Source organism: Watersipora subatra, chromosome 11, assembly GCF_963576615.1.
Source record: "Watersipora subatra chromosome 11, tzWatSuba1.1, whole genome shotgun sequence".
Classification (NCBI taxonomy): domain Eukaryota; kingdom Metazoa; phylum Bryozoa; class Gymnolaemata; order Cheilostomatida; family Watersiporidae; genus Watersipora; species Watersipora subatra.
Genome location: NC_088718.1, coordinates 32,708,045 through 32,735,367, shown reverse-complemented (window position 1 = coordinate 32,735,367; position 27,323 = coordinate 32,708,045). Strand labels below are relative to the sequence as shown.

The 27,323-nt window shown below is 32.8% G+C and overlaps 1 protein-coding gene across 1 annotated transcript; it reads left to right on the top strand.

Moving 5' to 3' along the window:
• The first annotated feature begins 1,940 nt into the window (after positions 1-1,940).
• Positions 1,941-27,310, top strand: LOC137407983 (keratin-associated protein 4-2-like). The gene is made up of 3 exons (XM_068094372.1): positions 1,941-1,999; positions 8,539-9,059; positions 27,183-27,310. The coding sequence occupies exons 1-3, from the start codon at positions 1,941-1,943 to the stop codon at positions 27,308-27,310; spliced, it is 708 nt and encodes a 235-aa protein (XP_067950473.1).
• The last annotated feature ends 13 nt before the right edge of the window (positions 27,311-27,323 follow it).

Below are 27,323 nucleotides of genomic sequence, written 5' to 3'. Positions count from 1 at the left end.
CTTACTAGCACATGTGGCAGCTTGTCCTAGATATGCGAACAAAACTTTGCAATACCTGTGCAAGCAAATGAACCAATTAGAGTTCTTAAAGATGAATGTATACGGAACTTTAGTAGAATTTATCAGAAAGTAGGCCTACCAGTGGTTTTTTATCATTTGCAATTTCTTTTGATGTTTGAGGTGATCTGACTACCAGGATGTTTCAAAATTGAAATAAAGAAAATTTGACCACGATTAAAACAGTCAGAAGAAAGATATGTGCAAAATGACGCCATTAGTTGTTACAGTTGCGATATCTGATATTGCGTTCAAGTTGAAGCGATACACCTCTTTATATGCCCGTCTCTTTGCAATTACATTATTATAGATGTTATGATTGAACTTTTGCTTGATCTGCGCGTGTTAATTTCGATCAGGTTTTTTTTAATTTTAATCTTGAAACATCCTGGCAATCAGATCACCTCAAACATCAAAAACAATCGCAAATGATAGAAAATACTGATAATTTATGATAAAAATTACTAAAAATTTTGTGCAAGTTCATTTTTAAACTTCATTTATTAACCCAAAGTGAAACTCGTATCTAAAGATTTTTGTGAAATTTTGATTTAAAGAAAATTAGGGAAGGGGGTGTGAGCTTACGAAGCAGATTGTGAGATATAGAGCAAAGTGCTCTTGTAAGCGCCGAATACAAACTCAATAAAATATTGATTTCTTGTTCAGTGATGATAAAACCTATATACATTATATAGTTAGCTGTACAAAATGTAGCTAAGAGGAAATTAAAATAGAGGCAGATCAATACAAACTAATAGCAGACTATTGCTTGTAATCGAGCTGATTGGAGATCTGATATCATACGTAAGCGACAACCATAGACAGTCTTAGTTGACTGACTGAGTGAGAGAAAGTGAGAGAGAGATAGAGGGAGAGAAGGAGAGAGAGAAGGGGAGAGAGAGTGAGAGAGGTAGAGAAAGAGCGGGAAAAAGAGTGGGAGAGAAAGAGCGGGAGAGAGGGAGAGAGAGGGAGGGAAGGAGAAAGAAAAAAAGAGAGAATGAGAGAGAGAAAGAGATAGTGAGAGAGGGAGAGAGCGAGGGAAGAGAGAGGGAGAGAGAAAGGAAGAGAAAGAGGGGGGAAAAGCGGGAGAGTAAGAGCAGGAGAGAAAGAGCCGGAAAGATAGAGATTTGTTGGTGATAAAAATTATATACATGTGTACGTATATAATTTATTAATTATATATACATGCATATATAAAATGGCTTGAAGTTTATGTGCTACATATGTTGACTTTCAAATTGTAGGGCAAATGTGTCAGTATCCCCCGATTTATTAGTGAAAGTTTTGAAAAATCAAGTTTTAGAAATTTTTAATTTTTTTCCAATGTTATTATCATCTGTGGCCAAATTTGTTGCACTACAAGGAAAACTCTCCACTAACTGCCGTTTTGCATTTTTGTGCAAATGTTTAGCAACTATAGTTCAAACAACAACTGCCGTTATTTAGAGCAATCCAATTGGTTTAAAGATATGTTTAATTGATCTGCAAGAAAGGATATTTGCTAAATTGATTATTCCTAGGAATCTGTTTGGCTAATAGGGTTTATGTGTTTTTTAAATTTCCTTCAACTTAGAAAACAAAACTTAGGTATTATAGCTTTCTATTTCTGTTTCTATATTACAATTTTATTTAGATTTGCTTTTTTGGATTATTTTTCTATTTTCCTTTTTCATTTATGTGTCTGTAATTTTTATTTAAACAAAGAAGTAAATTACATATACAGATATTTCGCTATCTATCTAGCTGACTATCTAACAAGAAGAGTATTTAATAGCGATGTCAGGATTTCCAGCTTGTAAGAAATAAACATGTAAGTATGATTAATAAGCAGTAAAAAGAAGGCAAGTAGTAAATGAGGTTGAAAAACCTGTAGGTTGTGTAAAATGGTCAACAGGATCCAAAGAAACCAACGAAAGAACCAGGCAGCTGCACAACTAGTGACGTCAGTTTGGCACAAATTTTTTCTGAGCTTTTTAGCTGCGATCAGGTTTTGTCAATTTTGATCTTAAAACGTTTTGGCAGTCAGATCACCTCAAACATCAAACACAACCACAATAGAAAATACATATATTTTCTGATAAATCTAAAAGATTTCATTTTTTCGTAAGTTCATTTTTAAGCACATTTTTTTGTTCCAAATTTAAATTGGTTTTTTTCTAAAGGTACTAAACCAACCTTTTACAAAATTTTCTCTTTAGCTGTCATAAGACTCATACTATAAATTTTCATAAAAATAAATCAATTTAAACACTTCCTGAGATAAACCTCCAGACATTTATCCACATAGCAACTTTTAAAATTGAGTACAATTTATGTGGATTGTGATACGTGTGAGAAGCAACACTTCAAAAGCCGATATGCTAGTATGAGTTACAGCTGTGCAGGGTTGTCAGGGAACAAGCTAATTACTTGTTAAGTGCTGTCCCATTCAGTCGCAAAACATAATCAAGCTTATAAACTACACAAGCGTTTCAATTATTTAATTTATGGCCTGTATTATTGTTATATGGCTAATGAAATGGGCTATAAATACAGCCAGTAGAAATGGTTTCACTTTTTTCAATAAATTCTCTTGTATTTGTAGCAGTTTTTTAGCCTTATCAGATAATTTTTCAAATTTAGATTAGTTTTTTTGATTCACTAAAGTTTCACGCTTTTAAAAACATGATATTTAACATATATTTTTGTTAAATATCATGAATGTTGAAAAATGAATGTTAACAGGTTTTTTTATTGTTTTTATGATGGCTTATGATAGTTTCAATTCTTAAGGATAGTAGCACCAAAGTTTTTTCTGGTTAACCGTAAAAAAAAGTTTTTTCGATTAAAAAAAAAGGGTCGCGTAGCTTTGTGAGATAGCAAGTTGTTCACCTCATTATACCATCGTTCTAGTATCTTTAGCGTCAGAGCTCCAGCTACGCTGACAGCGATGAAGCATTCTTAAAGCCTTGTTTGTGCAAAAGTTGCTTTCTCCATGTTAGCTGGAAATAATAAACGGTAATATTTCAAGTCTCTTCATAATAGCGAACTTTCAACCAATTTCTTTAGGTAAACTGTGGCTGCTGATTATTTGGACAAATCTTATTCATCTACTTCAGTATTAGTTATTGGCAAGCCTGGTATAGTCTAGGATTTCTTTCATTTCCAATCAGATGGCCTGCAGGTAAATGTTTAATGACCTGTTTTTGTTTTAGCAACCTAATAGAATGCATGGAGCTTACGTGTGTGAAACCTGCATGAATATTAACAAGAAATATGGAAATGCAGTATTTACCTAAATTAACAGACACACACAATGACAATGAAGGATTTATTAATATACATAAATACAACTAAACTGGGTTTGATTTAATATGCTTTTGAGTTCAGTTGAAATTCAAGTTGGTTCAACTGAAATTAGTTTTGACAAAAAGTCATTTTAGTTATGAATAAATATTCATTTTAGTGAGGTTAAAAAGAACAGGTGTTCTTAAACTGGATCTATTAATAGCGCCTAATAATACCTTTCATCTCTATAATTCAGACTGCACAAGAGTACACCCGTGTTTATACTAGATGTTAGTCTTCATGTGATTTTAGTAATGACCAATTTGTACAGCCAGGGACTGCTTGACCCATCCACCTTGTCAATAAACACGCTAAAATACATTCACTTTAATGGATTACAAAAGATATAATTATAATTTTACCTTTAAAATAAAACTGAATTTGCTACATCTATATAAATAAATTATGTATATATACATATAAAAAAAGTTTAGTAGAATATATTTCATTCAATGAATTTTTTACAGATGTGTGCTCCAAAAAAACCATTTAAAAATAGCAAAATTATAAAATCTTTAAAAAATGTAATATTATTGAATACAATTTAAAATGGATCACGCATTGATTTGCTTGTGAATTTGAAACTGGATAAGCAAGTAAAACCAAGCTTATTATGCAGGAGTAGTAAAACTGTGCCTTCAATCTGCAATGGTTTGTGGTCAAGACTGAACATTTGTCTGCAAATTGAACAAATTCAAGTTTCAGTTCGGTCAATTTTATGGCGTGTTTTTGGGCAGCTGACATAAATATTTTATACAGTTTAGAGGCTGATCAAAATTTTGACAAGGTCTGCTCATCTATTGGCTTGTCTACATGAAATTTTAAATGGCTGGTTACATAAAATTATTCAGATAAAGCTAGGAGCTTGAATTAACTACATTGTGTATGAAAAGTTGTTTAACATTTTTCTCAAAATAATTTTCATGTTCCCGCTAAATCCATAAAAGGTTCTGCAAGCAAATCTTGTTGTTTTTCTGCAAGCTAAACAATTATTTATTTGTACTAACCACCAGCATCCCCAAAGTTCACAGCACATTATAAGCTGTTATAATGCAGTGTAGAGCGGCACAGCTGTGAACTCTATCATCTATGCCTGTTTAGTCCTTAAAGAACCTCCCGAAGTAAAAGATTTAAGATCAATATTTTCAATGATGTTAAATTATACTTATGCTTTTAATAGCCTTCAGCTTCCTGTTTTGCTTTATTTCAATTAAATAAAATTATCTATATAAATTTTTATATAATTATATACATTATATGGGTATTATTTAATTGTATTATTTACTACTCTAGTCAACTCTGTTCTGAAAAATCAAGCTCTAATCACAAAAAAAGCAAAAAGGTATAATTATTTTTTGTCTTCTGTCTATTCACTATATATAAAGATGATATTTTTTGCTGTAAATATTTTTCTGTTTGGAGTTTGCACAGTTGAAATTTTTGACATATCAAACTGTATCTTCAATCTGTCTGACTATACATTACATTTTTACTTCTCCAGAAATCCACTACACCTTATACCAGACACCAACACCTTGCCAATTCACATTATACAACAGAGTTATGCAAAGATATCTATTTCTTCCAATACTCATAATTTACTTTACTACTTTTTGTTTTATTTTCATTTTTGGTCTTATGGTTTAACTTGCTTTGAATGACATTTACTAGTGATAATGAGGTTCCTATCTATCTAATTATATAGTCTAACAATAAAACTGTTGCTAAAATCTAAACGCATCACGACAGACGAGCCTTAAATCCTGAAAAGTTGTTATCTCAACAGAAGCAGCCAATGTTGGCAGAAGGCAGCACGTGTTAGAGCCTAAATATAGAAATTATCAATTATCTATCTCGAATTATTCCTTTTTATATTGGGTACACTTAAAACCATGACTACATGTAAATGTGATGATGTGAAGCAAATAATGCATTCGCTAATATTGTGTTGTCCAGTCAGACTCCAGTTTCAGTTGCGACTAACTGAACAGAACTTGAAATGCTTTAGACAAACTTTTAGGTTTTGGTTATTCTAGCAGCTTTCTCCATCCTCAGTTTCTGCCACTGGAAACTTTAGTTTTATTGAAAGCTCAGCCATTCCAAATGGTTAAAATTTACTGGAATACTTGTCAGTGTCATACTGTCTTAGCATCTAACTCAAATATTTATTCTTTCATAAATTTTTAACTAAAATATTTATTGATGAAATATTTGACTGAATCATTCATCAATATTCATTCACATCTATGGCTCCTTAGTCTCTACTGCCGCAAACCCTTCATGTTGACCTCGCTATATAACAGTTATGATATAACAGTTATGCCAAATTTAAGTTTACGAAGAAGGTTACAGTCACGAATATCTTTACACGTACATCTGTAATTAATCCGTCATTATCAAGCGGATGAGCTGGTGGAATGTTGCAGCAAAGGCTGCTAAAATCTCTCCCCAACTTATAATGTTTATCTCCTCTATAACAATAATCATAATGCAGTGAGTTGACCAACGAGCGACCAATAAAGTGGAGAAACAATGTTTCTCGAAGTTAAGTATAATCAATTAGATTAATAAATTCACTTTCGTGGTCAGCAATGCTGTCCAAAGCGCGTGCTCTACAATTATTTGGTGTGTAACTTAGTAACTAGGGTTTCTTTAGCGCCCAATTAACCATGATTAATCATAACCGTAGCATGGTACCGATACTGCTAATGTCTGAGTCGTGTAGGAGATATGATATGCGTTGGTCAGAAAAGCAAATTACAACTGTGAGACAGTTTTGTTTACCTATACACTCAGAGAAAGTTCAGCAGCAGGCGTTACATTTCTAAAGCTGACAGAATGAAATATCACAAAATTAGGAGAGATAATTATTGAGATGTTCGTCTTTGTATTAGTGTATTTACTTAAATGTTTTATACAATTAATGTATGCGCTACACCTTGATGCTTCTTTAACCTTTTCTTTGTACTCTATAAAAACCCGTTTGCGTTAGGAACAGGAAAACTACTGTAAACTCTCGAGAAAGCTTGATGGAAAAAAACATTTTACAGTATGTCATTATTAAAGGTTTACTTGCAATAAAATTCACATTACAGTTATTTGGTATCAAAAGATTTACTCTTATCAAGTGTTTTACTCTGCTGTGTTGTAGGTGCAAAATATGTGGAAATGTGATTACAAGCTCTTAAAAGCTCAAAAACAAACAGTTAATCGCCGCCATCACAAAAATGCCGTAGGTTGGAATCAATTTATTTCTTTGACGTACTCAAACAATTTGGTTATTGTTTTGACACGTGATGTTATCACGTGAATAAAAAGGCCAATAAAAGGCTCAATATAGAATGTCCCATAGCACTAGTTTATGACAAACACTTTGGGGTTTTACTGAAAAGTCCATATCAAATATAAATGCTCGCTACTTTACAGTTTTGTTTCGGCTTGGTCTAATCATCTAGTCGTAATCTGATCATGTGACCCATACTTCCTGCCAAACAGCGCGAACAATTTCTGCAGCATTTTTCGACTATCACAGGTAACCAACAGGCTCCTCATGTTCATCAACGGATGATATGCACTCCTTCGAGCTAAGGTTAAAAAATTAAACGAATTGTTACGGTAGGTTTTGAAATATCAGTGTTCAAAATGACAGCATTGCAATGATGATGAAATAGACGCATGAGGACAATAGACATGGTTTTATTGAATGCGAAAAGTATATTTATGAAAATATATCAATGAATAAGGTTGCATGAAAGTGTAAACAAAAGCCATCTTGTTCAGCTATGTCCCATTTGGGCCGCTTTGGAAAGGTATTCTAATCTACGGCATTTTCGTGATGGCTGCGATTAACTGCTTGTTTTTGAGCTTTTAAGAGCTTTTAATCACATTTTCACATATTTTGCACCTAAAACACAGTAGATAAAGACATGGTGCATCTTTTGATGCCAAATAACTGTAACGGGAATTTTGTTGCAAGTCAACCTTTAAAGGAAAAACTGCTATCGTGAATGCATGACCATGTCATACTTTTGATCAAGTATCAAATGCATTTCCCAGGATTGGCTAAAATGAACCATGGCTATAACCGACTTTTATAGCAATCATATAGAGTTTGGTACTGCTATCCATGATTGCGTATTCCTTAAAGATCCTTTTTAAATTTATTATCTAAAGTCTTTTGGCTCGGTTTTTTTAAACAATACAAAAAGTAAATTTTTAAAGCAATCATATAGAGTTGGATTTTGCCATGCTTGGTTGAATATGTTATAACAAGCCTTTTTAAATTAATTGCCTTGAGTTTTTTCTGAATTTTAAAAACCAATGTTCTTAAAATCCCATTATAGAACACACCTGTCATAGGAGTGAGATTATTTAGTTTTATACCAAAGTTTATGATTTAATCTTTTTCAAACATGACTGCCACATGTAGTTGACACTAAGTGCAGGTGCTTGTCTCTACATGAGTGCGTTTTGAACTAGAGCTTTCAAATGAATTTTAAGAAAATTGTGAAAAGATGCGCATCACAAATCCAGTTTTGACGAATTTATTGTGAAGGATTATTCATTGATTGGCTGAAAAGACATGCTTTAAAATTCTGACACTGATCAAAATACATCAACCTGTTAATTTATTGACTACATAAGGTTGAATAGGCATGCTAGTGTTTTTTTCCCTGCATTCTCTACTTTTCAATCCTGCCCATATTGTTTATATGCTGGCCAATAAAGCTTAAAGTTTAAGACAGTTTTAATGTTTTTTTTAGTTTTAGCAAAGAAAAATGATGAAAATAACAGGTTTATCTAATAATTTTAGGCATTTACTTGAAGGCTAAAACATTTTCTCACAACTAAAAATTTAGCCAATAAGATTGAGCGATACAAAAATGTTTTTCACAAGCACCAGTGAAAATCATGTGAGGAAGACATTTGTGCCAAGTATCAGCTTATACATATACATATATAGCCAATTTGAGAATCAGTCCTATTGGCTTTTGGTTCACAGGGGAATCGTTACGCATCTACAGTAGATGGATGCAAAGCTAAATTTAACTTTCACACAAAAATTAATAGTTACTGTCAAAGTACTCACTGCTGTCAAAGTACTAGCTGCTGTCAAAGTACTAGTTGCTGTCAAAGTACTAGCTGCTGTCAAAGTACTAGCTGCTGTCAAAGTACTAGTTGCTGTCGAAATACTAGTTGCTGTCAAAGTACTCGCTGCTGTCAAAGTACTAGCTGCTGTCAAAGTACCAGTTGCTGTCAAAATACTAGTTGCTGTCAAAGTACTCGCTGCTGTCAAAGTATTAGCTGCTGTCAAAGTACTAGTTGCTGTCAAAATACTAGTTGCTGTCAAAGTACTCGCTGCTGTCAAAGTACAAGCTGCTGTCAAAGTACTAGTTGCTGTCAAAGTACAAGCTGCTGTCAAAGAACTAGCTGCTGTCAATGTACTAGCCGCTGTCAAAGTACCAGTTGCTGTCAAAATACTAGTTGCTGTCAAAGTACTCACTGCTGTCAAAGTACTAGTTGCTGTCAAAGTACTAGCTGCTGTCAAAGTACCAGTTGCTGTCAAAATACTAGTTTCTGTCAAAGTACTCGCTGCTGTCAAAGCACTAGCTGCTGTCAAAGTACTAGTTGCTGTCAAAATACTAGCTGCTGTCAAAGCACTAGCTGCTGTCAATGTACTAGCTGCTGTCAAAGTACCAGTTGCTGTCAAAGTAATAGCTGCTGTCAAAGTACTATCTGCCGTCAAAGTACTAGCTGCTGTCAAAGTACTTGGTGCTACCCAAGCACTAACCGGTTATAAATTTAGGCTAAAATGTTTATACATTAAAGGTTGACTTGCAACAAAATTCACATTATAGTTTATTTGGTATCAAAAGATTCACCATGTTTTACTCTGTTGTGTTGCAGGTGCCAAATATGTGGAAATGCGATTACAAGCTCTTAGAAGCTCAAAAACGAAAAGCCGCCATAGATTGGAATCTTTTTATTTCTCCGACGTGGTCATGATAGTTTGGTTATTGTCTTGTCACGTGATGTTCTCACGTGAATTGAAAGGCCAATAGAAAGCTCAATATAAACTTGTCATAGCACTAGTTTATGACAAACACTTCGGGTTTTACCGAAGACCCCGTATCGAGTATAGATGCTCGCTACTTTACAGTTTTGTTTCAGTTTGAACTAAGCGTCAAGTCGTAATATGATCATGTGACCCAATACTTCGAAAATAATTTTTGCAGCAATTTTCGATTATCACAGGTGACCAACAGGCTCGTCATGATTATCAGACAATGATATGCACTCCTTCGAGCTAAGGTTAAAAAGTTTAACGAATTTTTACGGTAAGTTATAAGATATCGCTGCTAAAAGTGACAGTATTACAATGACGATAAAACAGACGCGTAAGAACAATAGACATGGTTTTATTGAATGCGTAAAGTATATTTGTGAAAATATTTCGACGAATAAGGTTGCACGAAAGTGTAAACAGAAACCATTTACCACAGCTACGTCATATTGGAGCCGTTTTGGAAAGTGAGTCCAAACTACGGCGGTCTCGTGCGGCTGTGATTAACTGTCCGTTTTTGAGCTTTTAAGAGCTTGTAATCACAATTCCACATATTTTGCACCTTCAACACAACAGAGTAAGACATGGTGAATCTTTTGATATCAAATAACTGTAATGTGAATTTTATTGCAAGTCAACCTTTAAGTTGAAGCTCGAATTACACTGTATAGCAGTTTGACTACAAAAAGAATGTTCATACATTAAAGTAACTTAACTTCAACTTGCCTTGGTGACTGACATTGTTGATAACATTCACTGGCTCTCGTCTAATTATTATAAAATTGCTTATTTATACCTTTTGTTATTATTATACCTAAATACTTGTATTATTTCTTAATATTATATTATTTCTGTGCAAGAAGTCTATAATTTAAATCAATGTGAACATTATCAAAATATTTGTCTTGTCTGCAATGCTACCAATCTTCAAGCGACAGCATTTGGTGAGTTTTGCTCATCTGTAATGACTTTACGATTTTTTTTCTCAGATATTGGTAATTTTAATATGTCTTTAAAAATATTGTTTTGTTAGCAATTGTTTGTTGGGTGAAGGTTGACTGATTGAAAACATAACTGGTGGTTTGCAGGTGTTAAAAGATTGAAGAATCGTATACTAATTTCAGTGGTTAGTTTGACCCTCTCATAATGTTCCAAAGCGCTGAAACAAACTTATCTACATTGCAAAAATTGTTTTTCAAACAATATTCTAAAACAATGTGTCAAAGCAAGTTTTCTATATTTTCTACATTTTCATTATTCTATATTTTTCAAAATCATGCAACACATTTTGAGAAAAATTAGACTTTGTTCAAAAGTTGCTACTTGGCTTCAGTTAGCTATATATTTATATATATATATACATGTATATATATCAAGAAAACGTTTTTAGCATATTTTTTAGCTCACAGTTTTTACAAAAATTTTATACCAAAAGCTATTTTAGCTAAATTTTAAACCCATATTCTTTTAAAAATGTCTTTTCAAATTTATCGATCAATATATGATCATAGAGCATAAATTTGTGTTTATACAGTAGTGCCGGACAAGTGAGAGCAAGTGGTTTTTATCATCAAGTTGAAGAAATACTTATCCATGGGAGAATTAATAAAGGCTGATAAATGGAGAGGTTAGAGACGCCGCAGTGTCTATAACTTCACCTCAGTGATATCGCATCATCGTAATAGATATGCATTATAATGGCTGTACTTGGAATTATCATCTTATCTATTTCACACTTGTATTCTTTCAGACTATTTCTTACATTAAGACGCCCTGTCATTTTAATATCTACTTAGACTGGTTCTATCAGAATTTCCGTTAAATGGTGTTGTTGGAGCTAATATCTTTGGTTTCATAATGTTACTTAATGGGCAGTCATAGAATACTCTGCCCTAAATTTATGGGATGTCAATATCTTATCAGTTTCACATATCAACTTTCCTTTATATAGGAGGTATTATGAATAAACGAGCTATACCGTACTTGTCTCGTCTGGTCACTTTTAGTCTTAAATACATTTGGCATAAGATTTAAAGTGTAATAGGCGAGTTGACTTCACTCTATCAACTTTTTTTCACCAGGGCTATTGTGAATAAACGCACTGTACCGTTCTTGTTTCACCTGATAACTTTTTTTTATCTTAAGTACAATTTACATACATAAGATCTCAAAGTACATTAAGTAGACATACTGAATTCTTTTAAGAAAAATACTGCACAATTAATTTAATTTTAATCCATGCAATACTAAAAAATGTTAATACAATCATTGTATAAAAATAACAAGAACTGTCTAACAGAGTTTAATTATATATAAATGCTAAAAAGGAAGTTTTACCGACGTGTTGCTGAGGTCTTGCTCTTCAATCAGGACTTCAGATACAGTGTAGTAGGAACTCTCTGATTGAGTCATTGTATATAGCCTAGCTATTATTATGATTCTACTTCCTGTTTCATGTTCTTCTTATTTATAATTGAATGACTCAATGAAATTATTTCTAAGCAGTCAAATAAGTAAACCTGAATAGAAAGTTGATAAAAAAAGATAAAAATATTATTGTTATATGTCTATATTATTGTTGTGGCTATATTATTGTTGTATGTCTATATTATTGTTGTACGTCTATATTATTGTTGTATTTCTATATTATTGTTGTATCTGTATTATTGTTGTATGTCTATATACTATTGTTGTATTGGTGTATTAGTGTTGTACAGCAATATTATTGTTGTACGTATGTATGTCTGATGAAAAATAGTAAAAGTAATACAAATTATAATACACTAGAAATTTCCCTATCATACAGCCAACCAAAGTGATATTGGAAAAAAGAACAGGTACTGCTGGTTGAGAAATGCAATATTAGCAGTCAAATGGCACTGCAGTGCAATAGGATAGCTGCAATGGTAGCTGTAATGTACTGGGTGTCATTATGTACAACAAACATCAATAATGAAAGGAGAAGATTATACGTTTATATCTCTCCCCCTGCAATAGGAAAAATGCAATAATAGAAGTAAAATGGCAAGCTGCTGGGTAATATACACAGGCTGGGGAGCTGTAAATCATTGGTCATAGCGACCAATATCAAGAAGTTGGGAAATTTATCTAGATTTCTGTATTTACATGTATAGACTATATCTAAAAAATTATGCTGAATATAAAAATCTGAACAGATTTTAGCTGGTTGTCATAGAAATAGATGTATATCTATCTATAAGAAAATGTCGCAGATATTAAAAACGGCTTGGCAGCACAGCGATATTGGGCACAGCCACAGTACCATCAACAAAATCTTTAGAAAAATAATAACAGTAACATATTGCACACCATCGGTCATTATAAGCTTCGATCTTGTAAATTCAAATGGTTATTCTTATAACTAAATTTCATAATAATCCGATAAAATCAAATGATTATTCTTACAATTAAATATTGTAATAATCTTATAAGACTCGTTAAAAAATATCATCGTCATTTCCTTTACTTTCACTGCTTTGGACATCAGTTGGAATACCAAAGTACTCGTTATAAGTGTCCAAAATTTCAGAGTCCAGTAGAATCGGTAAAAAAGAAACGATTACTTTTCAGTACTTCTACGTTAATTACAGAAACCTTCGGCAATTGGACAATGCCATAGACTGGTGAAATGTGAACATTTCTCCCGTGAAATGCCCACGACTTAATGGTGCTACTCTTTGTTGCACGGCCTTATTGACATTTCGTTGGCCGGTCTTAATTTTGATTAAAAAAGGCTTGTCAAGTTTTTCTTGCGATTTTAGGCCAAATTAATCTCTCTATTTACGTATAATCCGATTAGATGGGTTAGTTTTAGGATATTGCGTCAAATTTTTCAAAGACTTGGTAACATATTTAAATATTTTTATATGTGTTTTATATCATTATTATACTTAAACGACTCTACACAAAAATGGTTAAACTGTTTGATGGGATTTCGGTATAAGAGTTTGGTAACGGCTGTTGACGGATAATTTTTCGAGGTTTTTTGCGCATATGCATTTATCATAAAGCTCCCAAACAATCGCTTCACTCGTGTTTGGTCATGGGATGATTATATAAACTGAGTCTGCAAAATTTTTAATTTGTTTTAAAATATTTTTACATGAATTTACATATAAAATGTAAATGTAAGTGTAATTAAAATATAAATAAAATTCAGAAGTATTTTGAACGTGGTTTCAAAAGAAAGAAATCCCTTCAGCTGCAGCCACCAATCATATACATTTTTTTGCATACCACAGAAAACACTTGTTCTAAGCAAAATACTTATAAAGCTCATTTATGTTTACAACTTTACGTAGCCTTAGTTATCTGAACTTTGTGAAGCCCTTAAGGTTTGATGTGGACTTTTGCTGATCAAAGGCTACCACTGCTGCTCTGACAGAAGGGAAGTATTGTTTTTATTCTTTCCTGTTGCACCGCTGCTGCTGTGTTATAAAATTGGAAATTAATATATCCTTTTATAATCTTTTCCCTCTCTAATATCTTTTCCCGAGTGTAATTTACACAATTAAAATGTATTCAAAAAGGTTCTGCAATGTTTTCTATAGATTTCCATAGATCTCTATAGATTTTCATAGATTTCTATAAAATTCTATAGATTTCCATAGATTTCCATAGAGTTCTATAGATTTCCATAGATTTCTAAAGATTTCCATAGATTTCTATATATTTCTATAGATTTCCATAAATTTCTATATATTTTCATAGATTTCTATAGATTTTCATAGATTTTCATATGTCTATAGATTTCTATAGGTTCCCAAAGATTTCCATATATTTTTTATTGATTTCTATAGATTTCCATAGATTTCTATATATTTCTATATATTTTCATAGATTTCCCTTCAGCTGCAGCTGCAGATTTTCATAGATGTCTATAGGTTCCCATAGATTTCCATATATTTTTTATTGATTTCTATAAATTTCCATAGATTTCTATATATTTCTATATATTTTCATAGATTTCTATGTATTTCTATACATTTCCATAGATTTCTATAGATTTCTAGTTATATGAAGGAGTGTATTGTTGTTTTCCATGCAACTTCATTGCATTCATATGAATTGTCTTCCATGATCATCAAGCTTCTTTACACATGTTAGCAGGTGATCTTTATCAAAATAACAACTGACATTGCTCGTTCTTCTGGCAGTCAGTTTATCTGTCTGAAGTCACGGTTAAAGGTTAAGAAAAAGATTGCTTTTAGCAGGGTTTAAACTCACAACATCCAACTTGCTAAATCAACACTTTCTCATCTGCACCAGTCAACCTTTCCATGCCTTAGAAGAATCGCCCAAATAATTATAACGCAAGTTATAGTCAAAACTCAAGTGATTGCTGTCGGTAGTAACACATTTCTATCACAAATATTTCTATATTTCTATATTTCTAGGATTAACATTTTTGTTTTATAAACTTCTGCTAACACATCTGCTCTACATCCATTTAAAAAAAACAATAACAAACAATAAACTTGTACAGATTTGTAGCTTATTTATCTTTTATATCTCTATTAATTAGTCCTACTTTTTCATTGTCTGTCTGTTAGTCTGAGTAAACCCTACGCGTTTTTACATTTTTGACTCATGTAAACTTCACATGCATATGCTCTGTACCTTCTGACAAAGCGCCACAAACATTTGATTTCAAAAACTCTATCAAGCTTTTGAGAACCAACCTTTCAAACATTACCTTCAGGCTATCTGGTTGAAAATGAAAAAAATCGCAAGAACACTGGGCTTACTGCCATTATAAACTATAATTATATTGTCGTACAATATTTTAATTGTATAATCTGCCCTTACTTTAGAATATATAGAAAATGCCAATACAAAGTCCCCATAATTAATGAAATCACCCAAAACCAGGCAAGAGCTCTTAGTAAACTTTAGGCAGACACAAGAGAGCTAAGTCGAGGCATCACCTTAAGCTCACGCTCTAAAGTGTCAGGTGACTACACTTTTACGCTACTAGCAATAACCTTTCTGGAGATTTTATAATTCACAGCATGTAACGTAGATTGCCTCAGTGTTATCTTCTATGTTTTGCTTTATGTTACTAAAAACAGTTTGAAAATTTCAAATAAATAAAAAATAAATTTGTTAAAATGCATCAATGAAAAGGCTGTTGAAACTCTCACAACCATTTACAGATAAACCTTAGATTTACATGTATTTTATTTTCATTTAAGTAGCTCATTGTGGGTCGTTAAGGGGCTAGTTCTCAAGAACCAGATGAAATCTTGAAACCAAATATCTTGGTGACTTGTTGAAAGGCATGGAGCATAGGTGTGTGAAGCTTGGATGAAATCAGCCAAAAGCTTAAAAAAAGCATAGTGTTTACTCAAACTATAAACAAACACTAATCAATGAATCAATAAATCTCACTGTGTCATTGTGATAAATTTCACAAGGACATAGTGAGATTTATTGATACAGTAGATGCTCCTACAACGTAAGTCATCCATTCCAGGAATGTTTACATTATAAGGATTTTACGTTATTCGAACAGTAAAATATGTGATAATTGCCTACTCCTTCCAAAATCTTTTCAAACTCACTCTTTTAGCCATACAAAAAAAAAGCTTGACATAACTTTTTAATTTGTTGGCTGTATCGTAACTGTAATATTATGCCATATATGTAATATTATGTAATACTATGTAATAATGTTGATGCTAACTAAAAACTAGTTTGCATCGACAACTTGTCTTCTTTTTCTGATCAATTTCACTGGTTTTATAGACTCTGATTGCGGTAAATTTACAATAAGTTGACAGGAAATGCACATATTCGACAATCATTTACAACGATTTATTAGTCTTTCTAGACACGAATTTATTCTGAAAACTAAGACTAATAACAAATATCTTATACCTCCGCAATAAAGCAAAACAAAAATGTATTTTTACCATAAAAAGAGTGGTGTCTACCTATTCATCGTCTATCTGTATTCAGGGGCCAAGGTTAAAATAAAAGATAACTTTTGGCGATACTCCAACTCGTGACAATTAGATCGGTGGACCGACGCTGTAACACCTGCACTAATCTATCGCCTTGAAGTATTTATTAACAATTGCGCAGCTACCTATTCTCTGTTTTGTCAACACATCTGATGATCTATCTCGACAAACTAGGAGGTCACAGAAGTTTTATAAAATTAATAATAAATATAACGCTGTACACACATCCTTTTTTCTCTCGCAGGTGCGGCAGAATAGGTTACCATTCATTACTATTTTTCTGTTTTGTCGACACATCTGATGATCTATCACAGTGAACTAAAATGTCATGGAAGTTGTATATATAAGGCTATACGAGGCTTGTATGTACACCATTCTTTTTCACAAGTATGTCGAGATATGCTACCATTCAAATCGAGTTTGAGAAGTTGTCCCTACTTAATACTTTACGTTAAATGAAATTTTTTACATAATACGAAGCAAAAATTTGCATAAACTTTTTACGTTATTTGGAATTTGCGCTATAGGACTACTGTATAGATATAGACTATATAGCTAAACTATATAGGCGTTGAAATCTATTTGCATTGGAAATCTCTTTTCTATTCAATGTGGCCAAAATTAGGGTCTTTTTCATAAATTAATGGCTTTGCTATGATTCTCTCTTTGAATATTTTTATGAGCTGTGAGTTAGTCTTGTTAGGAAAAGCTGTTATGACGAAAGAGATATGAGGCTTCAACTGAGTCTTGTCATCATCTGAACCTTCAACATTACTGAAATAATTTGAAAAAAATAATTTGCCTAGAGCAAAGGTTGAACTACTAAAGATGGCTTTTAATGTCTATATTATGGCAATGAATAACTCTATGTCTGGCTGTTAACTCTATGAAATTGATAATAGATTGCTAAGCATGAGATATACTAAAGCTATGCGATTGCTTACATCATAGTGAAAGTTTCAATAATATGGACTTGTCTACCCTTAGCTTGAGTGTGGTTATAATTCCACTAATTTGGAAGACAACTTCAATTAAGGGTTTGTTCGAGGCAAAAATAGATAGTTATTCACAAGTAGGGATGAAAATATGAGTACGCGTAGAAGAAGCAGATCTGATGGTAAAACATAGTGCAGGTAGAATTGCTTTGCTGCCAAAGATCAGGTGTCATCGCTTTGCTGCCAAGCATTGTCAAGTTTGGGTATTTGATTTCGAGAGACAGGAGTAATTATAAACATGTACATGAAGAGAAAAGAAACTAGAAAGCTGTTAGTTTTAGGCACACCCAATGGAAAGGTTTTTATAGGAATTGTTTTATGCTATCTATTGCTAGCTGATTAATATACATACAATCCATAAGTATGCAAGAAGCTCTCTCCCATTAAATTATCATCATCCTGTGGCTTTTTTTCCCTTGGTTTCCCTTTTCTATCCATTTTTTATAGTTTTTAAAGCCTTTTTCAGATTATCTTCTAGTAAGAAGCATGTTATTGCTGCATTTTTTATTACTAGGAAGCACTCTATTCGCCTATTGAAGTATTTTCTATTACTAGGAAGCATGCTATTGGCCTCTTGGAGTGATTTCCGTTAGTAGGAAGCACCTTATTGGCCTATTGGAGTATTTCTACTAGTAGGAAACCCACTATTGGCCTATTGCTGACTCATGAAGAATATGGATTTTAATCGTGTAGTCTTGATTATAGTTATGGCAGTTTTTCACATGTATTGATAAACAGGAAAGTCAAGTAGGATCAGCTGTAATACATGTGTAGCCGTGTATCTTTGATAAATTTCATTAATAAATATTGTAATATTTAATAGCTACAATTTGATTATCGCTATTTATTATTATTTATATACTATTTTACTAATTTTGGTTGAGGGTCATCAATACAGGACTTACCCTATTAGTCATACATCACTGGAAGCGGTATGTAGAAAGATAACTCCAAGAGTAGGGATACGCTCAGGATTAAATTATCAATGCTTAATTATTTTATTTTCATGCGTCTTTTTAAGGTAGTTTGTGAACTTGTAAAAGTTATATACTTAGCATCTTACAGGACAGATAATCAGAGGATCTTTCGCAACGTTTATCAGTTTTTTTACAATGATAAAGCAGCTCAGCGTAAGACACAAGGACAATAGCGTGTTAGAAGGTACGTGACTTGCTGTAAGGTGAGTAACATGTCATAAGTTTAGTAATATGTTATAAGGAAAGTGGAATGTTACGAGGTAAGTAATATGTTGTAAGGTAAGTTACATGCTATAAGGTAGGTAACATGTACACTCGGCTGACACAGTACTTAACACAAATATCAATAAGCATATCAGCTGTGAGCTTCTGTCTAAGTAATACCAATCATCAGGCCAGCCAAGTGGTTGTACTTGAGCTGCAGAAGCACGCTAGCATTGTAGATATAATTTTACTGGCATGTTTTGCTTCTATTTATTTATTCGTGTTTATATATGCTAATTGTTTATATGTTTGCCTTTCAGATATTGCATGCACATATATATTTCATTTGTGTTATATTATTACTTCATGTTTTGTTATAGACTTACTTTAGTGTGAGTTCCAAACATCTGTAAAATTAAGCTTCAATCAAAGTTGAAATCTAATGACTTTCATATGTTACATTAGCTGTAAGCCACAACAGTTGTGGTAATATATTATGATTATATTTATAAGCAAAACACATAGCGTTGTTTTTCATAACATATGTGAATTAAATTATGCTAGAGAGAATATCAGACTCAGTTCCATAACTTTGAAGGAAGTCATCTTGTCTTTTATATATTTATCCCACGAGCCATAATTGCAAACATATGCTAAAACCTGAAACTATTTTCTTTCATCCAAAGTGAATATATCTGTCTTGAACATTTCCTAAAACATCAGCTATATCCTGTGATCTCTTCAACATTTGCTTCTGTTTTTCTCCTGCAAAACAAATAGTTAAAATTGTTTAGTAATGCCAACTAATATTTTGTTGGCATTCCACAAGCAGTTGAGAAAAAGCATTCAGCTTTTGAGCCGGAGACCAGTGGTTCAAACCCTGGCGCCTGCAGTGAGAAAACGAGAATTTACTCTGTTCACTACAATCATAAACATGACTAGCCGCTGGAAGTCTTGTACTATGTAAATGATTGTCAGATGAGCCAATAAAGCGCATAGAAATTCTATATGCACAGCAATTCTATTTTCCTAGACTACAAATGAATGATGATGCCAAGGTTTGTGGTTTTGAATTTCACATGATTTAATCGTATTCCCAGCATATGGGCACTGGACAGCTGCTTCAAACAGATGATGGATGGACACCTCTATTATTATAGTAAAGATTAAACATCAAGCACATGTCTATATAGATATATGTGGAAAATCTATATATATTATATATATAATATATAAATCTTCTCCAGTACTATATATATATATATTTCTCTAAGTCCGTGGCCTGTGGATCTATCTGTCTGCATTTTGGCTATAGCTATTAAAATCTTAAAATAAAGAATCCGTGCTGAAGAAGATTTGATCTCAAACCCTCTTATTCACCAATCCAAAACCATACCAATTAGACCACTGAGCTTGATTTATATAGCAGATGTATGTCGCTATATGGGAGCAAATACCCACATCGTACCAAATAATGTATTACGCAGGGTGATTGCGTAATGGCACTTAGACGAATAGCTCTCATTAGTAAGAGTACTCAAATTTTCCATTTGCAATGTGCCAATCTAATAGCAAGTGGCAGACAACTCTCATTACTTCTCATTGTTTATAAGGTGGTTTTTACTACCTGGGCAACGCCGGGTAGCACAGCTAGCATATATACATACATACATATATATATATATATATATATAGCATATATAATGTATATATAATACATGTATACATGTAGGTGTTCAAGAAGTTGGTTCTCTGGAATCAGACAGTGTTCTACATACAAATACTTTTTAGCAATCTGGTTGAATGTGTGGTGTGTTTGCGGGTAAAATTTGGATGACATCAACTATAAAATATGGAAACGCATAACGCTTATGCAGACTAACAGACAGACAGACATAATGACAAAATGGCATTTACTAACACAGAGAATAGTTTTATTGATGCTATCAACGTATGAACTGAACAATCTTCATTAGGATAAGAGCCCGCAGTCTGAAGCCATGGTTAGATATTGAGAAAAAGGGTTGCCTCAAACGGGATTTGAACACAGATACTTGGCACAGCAAACAAGGGCACTACTAGCTTCACAACTTCACTACATAGCTGGAACACTTTTGGAATAATTGTGTGGATACTTATTACATATGCCGATTTCTAATGATGCCCCAGGTTGCCGGGGTATGAGTGCTAATTATTTTAATTTAAAAACAACTTATACTTTTTTAAAAATTACTAATGTTTAAAATTTTAAACATTTTTAAAAATATTTTTAAAATAATTAATTTTAAATTGGTTAAATTAATTAATAATGGTACTAAATATTTTAAAACAATTATTTAAGTCAAATAAACAGACAGAATATCTACTTACTTTTTGCGCACAAATAGCAGAATCTCTTCTTGCCCGGATATTCCAAGTCGTTTTTACAAATGTTTATGCATACCATAGCATTATTTTGTTCTTTAAGCGTGAACTTTGCACCATTATTTAAGAGTTGTTCTCCAGACAACTCCACAAATAAACCAAAAAATACACAAATGACTAAAATGGAAAATGCCTTCATTATTCCAGTAAGCTGCTTGATGATGTCGGCTCAAGTAAGGCATCAATGGCTGAATTTCTCGTTTTATAGAAGCTCAAAGCTGATTATTGGGAATCGTCAGCCTATAATGACGAAATAATATATTACACGCTGATGACGTTATATTAATATAGACGGTTAATTCTACTATGATGGGAAACTTATGTTGGTAATGTGAGGTGACCATGGCCATGATGAAATCAATAATATAGAAAAACAAATTACTCAAATAATATAATCTAAACAACTAAATAGCATTTTGGGATACAAGTGAATCATACAGAAGCTAGCATAGTCATTTTATACCCTCATATAATTTCATCAAACAGCTTTTGTTTTTATTACAATCAAGTGAAATTTTAAGTATTAAAACCGATTTTACAAATTTTATGTTAAAGGTGGAGATTTGTGGTTATCTTATTTATTTGGTACTGTATGAATACACAAGCTTTTTTTAAGTATAATTATGGTCCATCGTTAACCTTGATAAATATGATATTTCTCTCGCTCTCTAAATGTATATATCTATATCTTTTTATATATATAAAACTTAAATATGTATGTATTTTGATGTTTTTTATTATATGTTTTTGTACGATTAGCAAAACTGCTTAAACTCTGAAACATAAACATAATTGTGACCTTGTGCCAAGGTCACAATTATATTGAAGTTAAACTTGTTCCTTTTACTGATTCAATGTGTCGAGAAATATAGATGTATATATACGTATATATGTATATATATAACACATATATATTACATAATGTATAAATATTATGCATTACCTGGGTAATAAAAAAGTCTTTGGACAGAAAATTGATTTGTATTTAACATATACTGTAACAACATTTGCCATTCTAACTTTCAAACTACATATCATGAGAGAAGTGTGTCGTGTAGTTGAAATAATTTAAGAAAAAAATAAAAACAACTGTAAAAGTTTTAAAACTTTGTCAAACAGCTGTATCTTTCAAGCTGTTAGCCTGGCACAATGCCAATGTAAAATTTTAGTAAGCTGCTTAATAAGATAGGCTTCTAATGGTGGTAAGCCATGACTTTGCGTCTGCATTGTTGTCAAGCTACAACTATTCTAATAATTGCTATAGCCGGACAATCAATCCTACAAACGGACAAACTTTGAGAAATATATATATATAGATGTATACAGAAATGTATGTTGAAATGTATATACACGTTTCTATATATGTACACGTATATACATGTATATACATTACTCGATACATTGAATTAGTAAAAGAAACAAGTTTAACTTCAATGTAGTTGTGACCTTAGCACAAGGTCACAACTACATTTATGTTTTAGCAGTTTTGCTTATCATAGTTCATTTTGTTTTCTTTTCTAAGAAAATGAGCCCCTCTAAACATTGGCCATTTGGTTCAAAATATTTAAGTGTTTCCCATCTTAAGACTGATTGGCTAAACACTGTTGCTATAGGATGATTAGCATACCCTGAAATTTCGACACTGCTCAAAAGCTGCCTGGGAACAGAGCATTTCTCTATGAGAAAGTATCTCCAATGACGATCACAGGAAGCTTAGTAATTGAGTTAAGAGCTATTATCGTTCTATATACTACCAGCCTATTTCCCGCCTACCAGTTGACCTTACGCTGTACCCATGCCTTGTTGATTCTATTGCGTAGGAGATTTATTTAGTAACAGAAATAAAAAGTGTGATGTAAAATAACAAGAGATCAGAGATCATAGGAAAAACCTTTGTTATCAGTATTATGTGTGTTATTAGCTACATTTCTCTTTTGAAAATACTTTTCTCAGAGGGAAGATCAGATCTATTTAATATGTTTAAAAGTATATATATAAAAAAGAATTTAACTAGAGATGAAGGATAATGGTGAAATCACATAAAAATTTAAACAAATAGAGGAGTTTCTTAGTCAAAGCCTGTAGAACTGAAGTGTTTAAATATGTGATCACACCAATTTCCAGTATATTTTTATCAGAAAAAATACATATTTTTCTATCATTTAAGATTTTGTTTGTTGTTTTAAGTGATCTGACTGCTAAAATGTTTCAAAATTGCGATTAACAAAACTTGGTCACAGCTCAAATGCTCAGTAGAAGAGACCCAGTTGAACATATCGTCAATAATCACATTTGTTGTTTATAAATGATAGGTATATAAAAGCAATGATAAATGTACGATTTCACCAGCATGCTGTATAAACTCATATGTACACCCCATTTAGAGAAAAACAGTAAAAACACATTTAACCAAACTTTTTTAAATCATGAGAGACATCAAAGCAATGTATTTGAGGCTATATTTGTACTTACATTCCAACAATCAGGAGCAAAAACAAAATAAAATATGTGCCAACAGAGATGCATAACTCTAAAACTTGAACGCAATAGCCGATGTTAAAAGATGAACAGGCAGCCACGTAGCTATTGACATCATTTTGAAAAAAGTTCGGGCACATCTTTTTCTTCTTAGCATTTTAACTGCGTGCAAGTTTTAGCGATTTTAATTTTGAATTATGTTAATCATTAATCCTTGCAAGTAAGTCACCAAAAACAATAAACAAAATTCAAACGATAAAAACATATCTATACTTTTTGGTAAAATCTCATAGAATTAAATGTGATCACATTTATAAGCTGTAGCACATGATATTTAGTTAGTTTAAATTTTGTAAGCATTTCAGAAGAGTACAAACATGAAAGCTGACTCCTGGAGTAGTAACTCACACAATCATTAACAACTGTATTGACTTGTTTGTAGTATGACTAATTCGGGCTAAAATGGGTAAAATTTTTTTGTAATTTACTAAATTTGAACATATCTATAGATATAAATCTCAAAGTTTGTCACCTGTCTGTCCTTTGGTATGTCCGGCTTTGGCTATTAAAACTTTGGAATTAAAAGTTTGCATTCTGCTGGATTTGAACTCACGAAGAACACAACCGAAGGTTAGTAATCCAATTGTCTAACCGCGAGTCTACAAAAGCCTTTAAGATTGATAGCTCTTACTATATACTTTATACACCTTTTTCTCGATTGCATACGCTAAATGACTTATTAATTGAAACTATATTAATTATATGAAATGCGATGCTTTTTCGTGTTTTTGTGGACTTTTATTTCCAGTTTTTTGTAAGGTCAAAGCTTTTCTAGCGGAAAATTGCATTATCTCGAGTAGGAATAGCCTCTACATTTTATCTTTGTTCGGCCAGACAAGGACAGTCTGACATCTCATTTTTACATTTTGTACCAGTATTGAGAGGTACCAGTATCGTCGTATTCAAAGTTTTGATGGATAGCTTCTGCAAGAACAGTAACCTTTTTTATACACACACTATTCTATGCACGAACTGTTATTATTAATTCAATGTATTCAGGATTTTCATTTTGTTTTCTCAGTTCGTATTAATTGTATCATTACGGAATCATCTTTTATTGGAATCGTAGCAAAACAGACTTAATTTAGCTATTACTTGCTAATTATTTCACATTTACATTTAAACACTTTTGTAGTTGTTTTATTTTGTTTCTTAATTTTTTTGACCTGCAAAAAACATTCTTCTTCATGATATGAAGTTTGAAAGTTACAGTTGTTTGACAAGTTTTAAAACCTTTACAGCTGTTTTTATTTTTTTCTCCGAATTTATTTAGACTGCACAAAACACTTTTCTTATGATATGTAGTTTAAAAATGAAAATGGTAATTGTGGCTATATGTTAAACGACAATAAATTTTCTGTGCAAAGACTTTTTTACCCGGGCAACGCCGGGCATTCAGTAGTTATCTTCTTTGTCGGCTTTGAGCTGGACTGGTGAGTCTTATATATGTACTTACACATGTACTTATACATACATAAGTATATATATATGTATATATACGTATATATATATAAGTATATATATGTATATATATACGTATATATATATGTATATATATATATTTATATTGCTGTGCTACCAGCATTGCCCGGGTATTAAAAATCAGCTTATAAGCGATGAGAGTTGCCTGCAACTTGCTATTAGCCTGGCACATTGCCAATGCATAGTTTGAGTAGGCGTACTAATAAGAGCTACCCTCTCGGTGACGTTAGGCAATCACTCTCCCTAGAACGCAAAGCCGTCCGTATTTGCCCCTATATATCGGCATATATTGCCTAGTGAAGTGATCAAGTTCGTGTGGCTGAGTTAGCACAGCATCTGACTAGTGGACCGGAGGGTCCGATTTCAAATCTTCTGCGATACGGAACCGTTATTCCAAGATATCAATAGCTATAGCTGGACATACTGAAAACAGACGACCAACTTTGAGAAATATAGATTCGAATATAAAATATATATGTATCTGTATATATATTTCTCAAAGTATGTTTGTCTGCATTCCGGCAATAGCTATTACAATCTTGGTATAAAAAAACTGTACTGAAGAAGATTTGATCTCAGACCCCACCGTTTGCCAGTCTGACACCCTACCCAATAGTTGAGTTGTTAAGATATAAGTCGATATATTGTAGCACATACCTAATGGCTTTGCATAACACGTTGGGTGATTGCGTAAGTAAATAATTGTCATTAATTAGCTTACCAAAACTTTCCATTGACAATCTGCCAGGCTAATAGCAAGTTGCAGGAAACTCTCATTATTTCTCATCACTTATAAGCTGATTTTTAATACCCGAGCAATGCCGGGTAGCACAGCTAGTATATCTATATATTCATATATATATTTCTCAAAGTATGTGGATCTGTCTGTCATTCTGGCTATAGATATAGCTAAAGCGCACGCTGATTATTTAACCAATGCGGCCACACGTTATGAGGCCCCTGTTAAAAAAATATTTCTCGTAAGGTTCAATTACTATATCTGGGGTCAAGGCCACTTCTTCTCACGCGAACAATTACATTGTCTATGTGGGAAAGCCTCGACATTCTCTCTCCGCTCGATCAGACAAAGACCGTACGATATCTCATTTTTACACCTGTACCAGTATCGATCGGTACCAGTATCGTCGTATTTAAAGTTTTGATAGATGGCTTCTGGTGGAACATTAACCTTTTTCATACACACGCACTTCTATGCAAGAATTGTTATTATTAATTCAACATATTCAGGATTTTTATTTTGTTTTCTCAGTTTGTATTAGTTGTATCATTACAGAATCATCTTCTATTGTAATCGTAGCCAAACTGACATAATTTAGCTATTACTTGCTAATTATTTCACATTTGCATCTACCGTAAATACCTGCGCATAGCTATAAGATACCATGTATAGGACGCAGTGGATATTTGACCCCAAAAACAATGGAAAAACTGTGTAACTGTGTATAGGACGCATCCTAGTTTTAGTCCTTCTATTTCTATTTCCTTCTGATTTTTAATACCCGGGCAACGCCAGGTAGCACAGCTAGTATACGTATATATACATATGTATATATAAATGTATGTATATATAGGCATATATATCAGCTGATTGTTGAACAGTGTATTTTTTAGATGTTACCAGTAGTATTTTTGTTTAGCTTGCATTTCACTTGTATTTTTGCAAGTGCTATTACTTTCATATCTGCCCTAGCATGTGCATTGTAACAATTGTGGCAATATGTAGTATTTGCCATTTTTCATGTGTTGTTTAGCATGTTGTATACACAACTTCCACACAACTACAAAGAAACAACATCCATCTTTTGAAGCATAGGCAAGGTAAAGTACATGCTACTCTTCATTTGTCATCACAGGGGTGCTCTGTAAGATTGCTGTTTGGTTAATGTTTCAGAATTACCTTTTCATGTTTTGATTCCCATGGGCCAGAAGATAATAGGTTAGGATGGATGGTTTAGGTACTCCAAAAGCCCAAGACAAATGATGGCTAAGCCTATTTAAATTTTCAGCATTTTCATCAGGTTGTTGCATGCAAGGTGATCACAGGATAAAACATGCACTCAACAAAATGAATAAGCGGGTTTCTGTTAGGTTCACGCTTTTTATTCAGTTGGACCTGTCTACCTCGATGTAGAGGGGTACGCGAGAAGCAAAGGTGGAGTCGAGAACTCTCGCATCAGGAGGCACAAAAGCGCAATTGTCCCGCGCAATATGACTATCAAAACCAGAGCCGTATAGCTTCAGAGTCCCG

Bases quoted from the DNA above. Each gene is read 5' to 3' on its own strand.
- LOC137407983 (XM_068094372.1), top strand. From the start codon at position 1,941: ATGGTCAACAGGATCCAAAGAAACCAACGAAAGAACCAGGCAGCTGCA. The intron at 2,000-8,538 runs GTCAGTTTGGCA...CTGCTGTCAAAG, and splicing joins GCAGCTGCACAACTAGTGAC to TACTAGCTGCTGTCAAAGTA. The intron at 9,060-27,182 runs GTACTAGCTGCT...CTTTTTATTCAG, and splicing joins AAGCACTAGCTGCTGTCAAT to TTGGACCTGTCTACCTCGAT.